The sequence below is a fragment of the Bombus pyrosoma genome, linkage group LG2, assembly GCF_014825855.1.
Source record: "Bombus pyrosoma isolate SC7728 linkage group LG2, ASM1482585v1, whole genome shotgun sequence".
Taxonomy (NCBI): domain Eukaryota; kingdom Metazoa; phylum Arthropoda; class Insecta; order Hymenoptera; family Apidae; genus Bombus; species Bombus pyrosoma.
In genome coordinates, this window is record NC_057771.1 from 6,457,051 (window position 1) to 6,469,350 (window position 12,300).

Below are 12,300 nucleotides of genomic sequence, written 5' to 3' on the forward strand. Positions count from 1 at the left end.
TCGTTACATTTGTAAGAGTAATAATCCCGAGACGTGGCGCAGTGTGACGTTGCTCTTTCTATACCTCGTTACAGGTAGAATCGCGCCTAACGACACCGCTCTAACGTTCGCAGCCGCGTTTTCGACAATGGAGCTTGTTGCTGGAAATCGGGTCGAGATCGACGACGAGTCGAAGAGCGTGCGATTCCTCGGAAAATAAGTTTGACGTCGGTACTCACCGAGATTGTATACGTTGGCGCTCTTGCCGCAGGACTCCTGTACCTCCCGATTGTCCCATCCTATAGGATACATCACCAGGCCGCCGCATATCATCACTGCTGTAACGAGAAAATGGTACAAGATGCATGATAATAAGTTAACCCTTGCCACTAAACGATTTAGCGTGTGGAAAGTGTGGGAAATTAATTCGGTGAAGTTACAGATTCGATCGATCAGTACCGAGCTATCAGGCAACCATATGCCACTAAATTTTAGTGCCCGCACACTAATTTACCGAATTACTCGCCACTCGACCAAATTACTCGACGTGTCTGTGCGAGGCTTCGCTGGATTCGCTGGATCTTCAATTTTAATTTAACTCTTAATTACAGGCCATTTGTCTGGGAGAGGAAGGAACGAGAGGAATCCGAAGTAGCATCATACAGTGTATTATTGGGTTCGACCCCTTAACGCACAGATGTTTCTACATTTACCAAAAATTCACGATTAACAGATGGAAATTAATGTTGTTTTGCGGTGGCAGAAATCGAGTGAGAGATCTGGCAGTAGCGGATCAGCTAAATGAATTATTAAATGTATACATATTAAAACGTTGCCCGCCCGTTATAAATCGAGCATCCCACGAGGTGAAAATTCGTAGTCGCTGCAGGTGATCGAATAACGGCATACTTGAGTGGACGGTAACAATTCTGTTTTCTTTCTCCTAATTCAAACACAGTTAACATTGTTTTACAAACAATCGTTAAATCGAAACCGTTGCAATTACTCGTACTGCAAACAGCCATTGTCGGTTAATGTAGTATAAACGTGCATTATTTCTATCGTAATTACGCATATCGTTTCCTTAAATAATCGAAACATCGATGTATCAAATCTCGGGAAACTTTTAATTATTACATCATATTATCATAACTTTTAATTTAAAAATGGTAGCTCTGTCGTTAATAAGCGAATAAGTGAAATTCGCAATTTACACGAAAAAACGATTAGACCGATACGCTACGTTTCTTATATTTTGTATTTTCACCACCGCTGGTTGTACACTCGACCATTAACTAACCGGAAACTAGCCAGGCACACATATTTTCATATCGACGGAAAATTTTCCAACTGAATTTTCTCCGAAACGAAGCGTCGCACGACGAATTTTCCACGTATTTTCGATTCGCCTTTTCACCACTGGAACACTCTGCGTATCTATTCATCGATTATTTCTTCTTAACAAAATGTATTTCGGTGAGAAAATTTCATACGAAACCGAACTATCGTCACTCTATTCATCATAATTAACCGCGTTTACGTATAACGAAACATCACGACCGTATCAAGTTAACTGGGTAATCGTATCGATTGAAAAGTTCGAAACAAAGTTTGAAAAGTTCAGGATGATGAAATAGGTCTCAAAGCGGCGGTAAAAATTAATAAACCGCATTTGCAACGTCAATTCGAACAAATATAAATTTCACGCTTCTCGAATAAACTGTCAACCCGATATCCACTCAAGGGTTGAACCCGGTACTTTTTCGTACTCGGTGGGTACATCAACTGGTAGATGGTTGGAATTTCAGGTATCCTCAGCATCCCTGCTTTCTGTTACCGCGAAATCGAGCCGGTAATTCGAGCCTCGTTTCGGTTTACGTGATTCGAGTAAATAGAGCCTGCGATCCGCGGTCAACCACGCGATTCCCTTTTAATCTCTTTCCTTGGCTGTTCCCTGCCCTTTGACCCCGCCGTGGCTGCGTTCTCGTTTCGTCGCGAGCGAGACGACCAAGCCGGCGGTATTTCGAACGGCCGGCCAATCGTCCTCGGTACCCACGAACTTTTCCCCGAGAGGAACGATAAAATTGCAAATTTAGGCAGCAACGCGGGCGAAATTTACAATTCGATAGCGAGAGAACGTTGGAAATCGATGGAGATTAAAACCGGATGATATGGCTGCCGGCGAGCTAATAAATAATATTACTGTTCGTGCGTATTACGGTTTTCCACGAGTTTGTTAATAATAACAGGCGAGGTTGGTGACACGCGATGGAAAGGCGTTTTAAAAGGCAACGAGACGAGAGTAGCGTACGGTGTACGGCGCATGACGCATGCTGCGCGACCAACGAGAAAATGAAACGTGTCAACGTTTCAAAGAAGAATGATATTCGAGTAATATCCGTTTTCTTTGTGGACAGTTCGTTGTCTAGATGTTTCTGGTGAAACGTCGTGTTTTCCCGTTGCCTCGCAGACAGTAGACGTTTCTCTATTAACGTTTTTTCCTTTTTTTTTACGTGCTGTCGTTCTATCTCTCTCGAACACGTTCTCGTCTTGTCATGCTCTTCTCATTCATCGAATAGTAGTCACGACTGGTGATTACTCCGCAAGGATCGCTGGACGATCTAGAAATGTTGACGGTGTGCATCGATCGAATATATTATAGGCTCGAGATACACGGAATGAAGTTGAAACGCGTTCGGTTAAGAATTAGCCCGATTAATCGTCAAACTTTCAAAGCGAATCTTCTCGAATACGAGGCCTGGAGCGAAAAAATCTCCTTCCCACTTATTTCGTCATATAACAGGCATAACTTGCTGCCAATTCTCTACCCCTATACATAACCGACAATTAGACGAATAAGCGTGTACCTACACGACGACTTTTCAAGCGCGATTTTCCCGAAAATGAAGCTTCCAACGCAACGGTGTTGTTCTTGATTTTCATCTTATTTTAAGCTATAGAATTTCCCGGACACGGCTTGTACCACGAATTTAGTTGTATAAACCGTAGTAGCACACGGTACGCTTCCGCGTGAATTTTAAACCTTAGCAGACATTATGAGATCTATTATAACGTTGAACGCGATTCATCTAGCTTCAAAGTTTGTGAAACTGAAAGATAGACATCTCTGCGTATCCGAGGTAAAACTCGCCGCAAAATCTAGCGTAAATCCGCGAATCAATTTACCCGTACGGAGTAGCACGGAGCGCGGGTCCGTCGGAGATGCTGGCACAAAACCTATTGTGCAGTCTATTACGCAAGCTATTCTGCAAGCCTGTGTCGAACTTATTACGAAACTTGTTACGAATCGTGTTACAAAGCTCATTGTCGGGAAACGACGCGAGACGCTGTGCGTTATCAGGAACCCAACGCGAGATGATTGTCTGGCTAATGTTAATTACAGGCTACGTTCGCCTACGGGTGTCGAGCGGAGTTCGCTGTGCGTCAATCCGCTCGATCAGATTTTTCTCGCGCACCACGATCGCGGTTATTGTTTTCGGTGTTTCGTTGCACGGTGGAAGACCGCGAAGCGAGGAGCACGAGAAAAAAGAATGGAACATAGCCTGATAAAGAGAAAGGAAGGGAAGAAACGGAAGATGAGGTTGGAAAGTAGATTCGCACCGTGGTGGATCGCCTAAAGAGGATTGCACCATAGTCTCAGCCGTATGTTGTTAAAGCTTCGCCTTGCGTTTATCGGTGGCACGCAACGGAGCTCGCCACTGCTCTTGTTAAAGGCACGTACCGGATGTACGATGGCGGTCGAGGACAATGCTGCTCTTGAGAAGAATCGTAGCAACGTCCGCTTCGCATTGTAGTCGGCGCTAGATTCATCGTTTCTTGCAACTGTCTTCGGGGATCGGATATACAGCGATATACGGAGTCCCGTTTATAAGCATTAGAACGATTTTATACAAGACGCGATAGTTGGGCCAAATTGTCGAAGAAACCTTTTAACCCTTCGAGTGCCGCTTATAGGCGACGACCACGCGACGAACTCTGGGTTCGACACCCCATGATATACATTTTTTCGTTATCGGCAGAACATTTTCTGTTGATTTTATTGATATGTTGGATTAGTCACTTTTTAAATTTACTCATTGTTGAAATAATATCAAAAAGGTTCCACGCAATATATTTCGAACATCCAAACGATCGTATAGTGTTGCGTGCTAAAAAATCTGTCAAATCCATTGACGGTGAAACGATATCTCATACGCAGTTCTTATAAGAATTATTGTTATTTAAGACTTAGGAAAATGTATGATATACAGCAACATTGTGCGCATTTCTGGCGCGCGCTTCCGTTCAGTGACAGTACTTCGGCGGACTGGATTGCCGAAGCGAAAGGATTAATCGATCAAAACTTTGCATAGGTGCGACGAAAGAAGGATTTACGAACGTACGAGAGCTCTTTGTAAGAGTGGAAGAGGGACGCTATTCGTTAAGGATTACGTACATACATCGTCCTCGACGATAATTTGCAGAAACTTCAATAATTTCCCGATGTTATTTAGAACCAGCAAGCGTCTCGGTACCGGCGTAAACCTCAATTACGTACAATTATCGTAGTTAGAATCAAGTGGAATCTCGATGCTTGGAATATTGGGAACATCTGAAAACTAAACATCTCAAACCTCGAATGGTTTTGATCTTCCGTTTTCTCACTTTCCGTTACGTGCTTCATTTTTCAAGCTCGCTTATTGCGATTGTCGTAAGCGGTGCCTTATTGCTACGTAAAACTAGACGAGCCATGTTACAGGCAACAGCTCCACTATTGTTTGCCTCTTGGCCGAAAATTCGACATTCCTAGTTGTTCGTGACGAGCACGCGCTTCATCGAGGAAACTCATTTACCCGTGGCAGCATCGCAAGATTCACGCTCTCGAAACGCCGCAGATATTTGACGCGCGGCGAAAAGATATTTGCTCGGTTTCCCTCGGAAAGAGCTTCCTCCGCAGCGTCGAGCCCGATACTCCTGGCAATAAAGTCCGCGGGAAAGAACGCCGTTCATTGTTCGTTGCGGTGGTGCTCGAGATTAAAAACCAGCATCCGGTCGACTGGCGGTGGCCGCGCGAGTTTTACGATAATGAAAGCGAGCCGGCCGCGCTACAACCGCCCGTGAACGTGTTACACGCGCCTGCAACCGTTCGAAACGATCGTCCACGAGACGACTCGGCTCTCGGCCGTTTCCATCGCTCGACACGCTGCTTTCAATTTCCCGCGAATACTTTCCAGCTTCCATTGATCCGCGAAAACGGCAAACGGCCGACTCGAGCGAGCTTTATCCGCCGCTTCAAGAGCGCGGAACGTAATCGTCCGATGCGACCACCGCTCGCGTACCGCTTCCAACGACGCGTTCCGCTCGATAGTCGGCTAAACGAAAGCGAAGATGCTTCGCGAGAAGGAATAAATGTGGAATTGTTCCGAGAAACTGGAGCGAACGGGACACGGGTTTCGTTCAACCGTAGCTGCTAGAGCCGCGTATCTATCACGAATTGCACGGTTGCACAGTGTTTGCCTGCTTTATTTTCGCTTACCTCTCGTTGAATTCAAGCACTGTCTAGATGCGAATAATTCTGTAACAGCGTAGAACGATTGGCTGTGGATGACAGATTCTTTTGCATTCACTTTGTATCGGTGTAATAAATACGAAATTCCAGGCATCTCCATTTAGGGGAACGTTCGAACGATCAATATCGTTGTCAGTATTTAAGGTCGTCAACGTCATCGAACGTAAGAGGCCCTCTAGACGATCCATATATATTACCCGTGCGATAAACTTAGGAGGAGACGTCACAATCGTTGGGTCATCGATTTTGATAAACATTTTTCTGACGAATTTACAGCAAAAACGAGCCGAACCGTATTCTGTCTCTCTTTTTCAATTCTCGTTATTTAACAAAGATATTAAATATATTCGGTTTATATTGTGAAAACAATAAATTCCTATTAATTCCGGTTACAAACAGATGTTGGTTAATTTAATAGAATTTTTACAGATCACGATGAAAATTGTACGTCAACGTTGTACGTTATTTCGCTTTATTGTACAGGCTATCGGTGATCCTGTGACGCTTACTTTCGCCGCCAAACAAAGATACATTCTTTAATTGATCATCGTCTACCTGCGGCATTTTTAAAAAATACGATTAAATATTCTTGGTACGCGACAAAATTCAATTGAAATTTCCCAGATATCGCGGGGAGAGCAATGCGCTCTTGCAACGCGTCCGCTTTCATCGAATGCTCGTTTTGTCGAAAATACTAGTATTTTTCGTATTTTTACGATATGTAGCACTCTATATATCGTAAATAATATAACGCAATTACGGCAGATTAAAAGAGGATAGACAAAGGGGAAAAATTAATAAAAGCGATGAAAAAATTATTGAAAAATAAAATATCGTATAAAGAAAGATATACAAATGGATCTATAAAAAACAAATAAAAAGGAAAAATACAAAACAACACACAATTATCGATCACGAAGGCCATTTGAAATTTAGAGATCAAAGGAATCACTAAAATGTTAAATATTTTACCAAATAACAAATATTCACAAAACCACCGAATATGGGACGGCTTATTTTTGTTTTACATCCGGCAGGAAAAGTTTTATCGAAACCGATGACCCAACGACCGTGGCGTCTCCTTGTTGATCGTTGTATCGTCGAAACGAAATAATAATTTCTCTTCGTGGAAATTTCATAAATCTTTACGATTTACTCTAAACGTTAATTTCTACGTAACTCTATGTTCTCCAGTGGGAAGGTTCCCGGTTAAGCGACGACTTAGTTTTAACCCTTAGAGTGATGAATACTCGGAGCCTATGCCATCCGTACGGACGGCATGCTGCCAGCGTTGACGATCGCTATGGACTGAATACTTTTTCGCTATACTGAACTCTGTTGATTGACTATTCAAATCGTAATAAGTTATAGTAATTCTTTTGCACGAGATTAAATGATTCAAGAGCGTTATTTTTTAGTATTAATCATTTATTATAAACATTGAAATTCACAGTAAACTAGAATTTGGGTAGTAAACTAGAAAACGATAAACTAGAAAACTAAATTTAGTAAATATAACACAAGTTAATAATTCAGTTGTGCGTGAAAAATTTCAAAACAATCATCGATACATAATCCGACATCGCATTTTCTGTCGTTCCTTCTCTTATTTTTCACACGAACAACACATTTTCTTCTTGACAATTGTGTCGTGCCGGCACGACTATTCTACCAAATGTCCAAATTGGACAAATTGTGAATGCAAAGTATTAAATAAAAAAAAAAAAGAAAAGACAGTTTCTTCGAACGCGGCATTAACATTGAAATGCATTTATATTTATCTCGCACAAACGTAATAGTATCACTTCTGCGTAGGTGCTGGGAAAAATTGACAAACGCATATATGCGTCCTTAGTCCACACCGATGACTTTCGCCAGACGTATATATGCATCCATAGCACTCTAAGAGTTAAAGATTAAAGTCAATGCTGCGTCCATATCTGGACTGTGACAACGAGCAAAATGGTAGAAGGTAGAACGAAACGCAATGAAAGAAAAGTCGCGGACCGTACTCACCAGCGAGCAACTGCAGGGAGCCCAGGACTCTGGTGTGCTTAGGCGTTTTCAGTATGTGCGGCAGGAAGCTGGTGACAGCGGCTAGCAGGGTGAGCGCGCCGATCAGCGCGATCGCGACACCGATTCCCATGGTGACGGTGCTCGCCTGCCACCAGGCGCTCGGAATGTCCCAAAAGCTAAAATCAAATATTGTCTCCATTGTAACGTTGCACGGCGTTCTCGTTAAACTGCATTGTTGACAAAATTCCGAGAAAATTGAATTTCAAGTTGTAAATTAACGGGCCGAGCACCGGGGGCGTAACTTTGATTTAAAGCTAAACTCGATTTTCCCGCCGGTTTCCCCCTCTCCACCCTCACCACCACCCCCCTCCCCTAACGCTAGTATGCACGGTTGCGGTCATTCATTTGTCGTCGCGTTAATTGCAATTGTCGGATCAAATCTGACCTCAGGATACGAAGATCGCAGCCTGAAACGAGTTCGATTATTTTTTTACCGTTACCTAACGTTCGTGAAATTGACCGATGAAAGCGAACGCGTGTTAAACATCTCGAAACCGGACGAGATAAAAGGCTTATCCAGTCAACCACGCTAAAGTCGATCAACTATCGCGAAAATTTCTGCCCGCGTGCGTTGCGTCGCAAGCTCGCACTGGCTTCCGCTCTGTTTTGCGTTCCTGCTGAAAGACATTGGTTCCGACAATAGCGACGATTAACGTGTTCAATGTTCGCTGACACGGTGGTGGACTGGTTCGAAATATCTGCCATAATTTTGTTTCTTGTTCCTTCACACGACATATTTCATGGCACGGTAGATATTTGTTATAAATATTAACTGTCTGCTGTTCTATCCGCGACCGCATATTTCTTAGATCGTAAGTCGATGGTAGAAATACTTTAAAATATATTTTTCCCCGTCTTCTTGACGAAAAAGACACGATGCTCTAAGATCAGGTTTGGTAAAATAAAATTTAAATTTTTCGATAAATTGACCAAAGTGTAATCGAGATGCGATCGCCGGGCTAAAGGGAAAGACTATTCTGTCGCGTGGGAAATTGATTCACGGATATCCGCGAATCTGATTGCAATATAATCTCTATAGATGCTATAAACACATATCGTATAATAATCACAGTATTCAACTAAGTACAGAAATAAAAACTGTTCATTAACATCGTGCGGCGCAGTACACGGTACATTGCAGCGAGACCTTTCTTCCACTTTCAGGCATTTTCACTGTGTTTTTATGTTTTCCACGTACCTTGCACCTGTTTTTCACGCGTTTGTTTACCTCTTGCAGGTAGAATACTCGTAGAAAAATATCGCGCTCGTTCCGAACCAGTTGCTGCTAAGCGAGTGCTACCATATTTACTTATTTCAAAATCAGTCAACGTGCTATGCACGTCACTCGCGCCTTACAAGCATATTAAAACTGACGTGCATAATTTCTCTCCTCGGTGCAAGAGTTTAAGAAGAACGCACCGGCACACGATGCTTTAAAACGTCTATCTAAAACGGTACAAACGTCTGTCCAGGTCTCAGCCTTTTAATTACTTTACTTTCGCAGTAATACAAAGTCGCATAAATAGTCGCATCCTGGAAGTAAAAAATAATACGACTTCTTTTAGGTGGGAAAACCGTTTTAAAACGCTATGCTCCGGACTAATGTCTTCTTTCATCGACTTGACCGTGCTCTCGCCGATGAAGGAAACCGAGTTCCCTGTGCTTCCGGCATTGTGCACGATGCATTGGGTCGCGTTAAAGCCTACTGAACGTGCAGCATTCCGGCTGAATTGGCTGACCTGAAACGCAGGACGCGCGGTTTTCCCGATAAAATGTAAACAGTAGGTGAAAAACGCGTCAAAATGCGGCACCGGCTACTAACTCTTCCCCTCTGCTCGCGCTGCTTTTAATTAACGATCTCGAACTCGAAAAATTTCCGAAGCGGCACGAGCTTTCGTTCGATCGCGATGCAAAATTCGCTCGTGATTTTTCTCCCCATCCTCCGTGCCGCTTGAAAACGAGATTGCAGGAAACTAGCACGGATTGTACGCTATGCGCATTTGTAATTCGCGAACCCCTCTAAAAAGTGTTCCGAAAGGATGCGGTTGAACTGTAGAAGCGCGCAATAACAGCAAAACAAGCTAAACAGTCGTAATAAACGCGGATGCAAACGTTATTAGTTTCGAAGTTGTAAGATGTTTTCATCGGTGAAGCGTTGCTTGCGTTTAGGGCAAACGATAACCGTCGCAAATCTACATGCACTTTGATCGATTTGTTAAAAGCATTTGTTGAAAATGACAACGTGAGTCGGCGCTCGCCATCCATACGCTGATGCGCTAATTACAATAAATAGTAACTGGAAGATAGTTCTAGATACGGTCGATGAATTTAATCGATAGGTTTAAGATGTTCTTCTGTTTTTATCCCTAGTCCACGTGAGAAAGTGCGATAAAGATTTTTCGGCTCAGAACGGTGTGATAGATTAATCCAAAGAATAAAATAATATGATCCTACCTCTAAATAAAGAAATAACAACAGCATTTCTCGTGAAAAAAATGTGCAATTCCAGGGGTGAGATAGGTAAATACAGATGTATTTTATTCGCATCAAACGTATTAACATTTAGAACACTTTGTACAGATTAGAGGTCCTTTTCCATCGAACTCTTCATTCGCTCTGATGTATTAGGTTGTCCGGAAAGTATCTTTCTTTCGCAAACGTGTTTTCTACAACAATGCACCTTCGTACGAACGTGAAAAACCAAGTCTGTGAAATATCGCGGTGTTGATCTCAACAGAACAGAATGGATCGTACGTAATTCGACGAAATAATATAAAACAAAAAACGTTGCGCGTCTATTGTATCCTCATAAAACGAAAGAAACTCTTCGATATCATAACAGCATGTGGATTTTACCACAAAGCGTTCAAATTAACGATGAATCGTTAATTATCACGTTGTAAATTCGAATTATCTATTCAAAATACGGCTAGCAAAATGTTTTCTTACTATTCGTCAAATACGGTACGTAGGTGTACGCGTTGGATATTTTTAAATATCACCGGTTCTATCGACACCGAGGATCTTCCTTTGGATTTCGAGAATTCTCCTTAATTTGCGTTATGTAGTATCGAAAAATGGTCTATTATATATTTAACACGTTGACTGCCACGCCTGTTTTCGAAAAAATCTCCGTCAGGCCACGCGTGCAGCAGTACCAAGCGTTCTCTGCTCGGTGCTCCTGTAACGTCACCTAAAAACCAGGAATCTGCCGACCTCAGGATATGTAGATAACACCTGGTCATGCGATAGCGATGAGAACAGACTGTAGCCGGATTCCCACCCGTGGGATATATGAATGATAGTGAGGAGGTAAAGATTCCAGTTCTTTAGTCAGTAAGTCAGTCTGTGTTTCGCTATTCAAGTGTAACATTGTCCTATTAATGAAGTATACGAACGGGCTATTGCTCATTCGCCTTTTTTTATAATACCTCGACATTTATTACATGACACTCCCATCGATATTTTCATAACGCGAGTGGCTCATCCGGTGGTCTTACCTCTCGTTTCTTTTGTTTCCATTCCTTCGCATTTGTTTCTCATTTCTCCACTTTCTGCAAAATCAGTTTGAATCTTGGCCGATCAACGAACGGTATAACTTAGAATCTCTGCCCTAATTCGTTACAATGTGGAAAAGAAAAATTGAAAACTTATCTCTTAATAAGTCAGACAGCAGTGAAAAAGAAAGCTTTTACGAGGCTTATGATTGCGGAAGAAGCATTAGACGCGCATGCAAATAAAAGACGTCGAATGGACCGAACAAAGGCACAAAAGAATTTGAAGAAACCAACAACTTATTGATCAAATTGTCCCGACCAACCTCAGCTATGTATAGAATGCTTTAAAGTTTTGCATGCTAAATAATCTTTTTAATAAACCATTTTCGTATTACTTTTATAACGATTCGACAGTTTTATCATTATGGAATATCTTTTCAAATACCTACGACGATCCTTCGCAAGTAGTCGAATAAGCGCCACCCGAATACGGGTGACGCGGCCCTACCGGAAACTTTGCTGTCAACGGGTGTCGTGGCAGTCAACGTGTTAAGGTATATACTAAAAATCGTAAGAGTTGTGGGGAAGAGAGAAAGAGAGAGAGAGAGTGTGTAAATAAGAGCGTATGCCTTGGTAACGTGAAAGCTAAATGAGTAGAGGAGCGGCAGAAGGATGCGAGGGTTGAGGGTCAGCAATTTTTGACCTGAGAAGTCAGAGCCCAGTGTTAGGGTAAGACGTACGAAGATATTGTAGTCAGGTTTTGTACTGTGTATTGATTGTACGGATAAAACTAAACTTAACTTCAAATAAACCATCCTTTCTTGTCCTTGCTCTAGACCATATTTTGATACTACTGTTACGATATAAAAACTAAAGAATCTGAAGATGCTGTTACATTCTGACAAAGTTTGACCTTTTGAAACAGCCTGTGTATTTGGATCACGAACGAACGAAAATATCGGATTGAAGTGGGGCACGATATTTATACCGATTTGGATTTCGACGTTTAGCCGGCTCGTTGCGGCAACGAATCCGCCAAAAATCCCGTGAGAAATGATTATTTTTGACATCGTCGAGGGCTACAGATCCTCGCCATGTTCTCCATCAAACGCGTACCACTCGATAATGAAAATATGACAAACTAGTTTCAAGGGCGTGGATCTGTATCTAGCGATTGTT

General features: G+C 42.3%; 1 protein-coding gene across 3 annotated transcripts in view; it reads right to left on the bottom strand.

Annotated features, from left to right (window-relative positions):
* LOC122577687 (LHFPL tetraspan subfamily member 6 protein-like) overlaps positions 1-12,300 on the bottom strand; it is a 36,981-nt gene that overhangs the window by 11,906 nt on the left and 12,775 nt on the right. For 2 of the 3 annotated variants that reach the window (XR_006320403.1, XM_043749163.1), the window contains 2 exons: positions 7,565-7,740; positions 219-317 (listed from right to left, as the gene is read on the bottom strand). Coding sequence is in view for 2 of the 3 variants with exons in the window: in XM_043749163.1 (XP_043605098.1) it covers positions 219-317; positions 7,565-7,740 (275 nt within the window). In the remaining variant the exon portion in view is untranslated. The remainder of the gene's footprint in view (positions 1-218; positions 318-7,564; positions 7,741-12,300) is intronic. The other variant, XM_043749164.1, reaches the window with a different exon arrangement.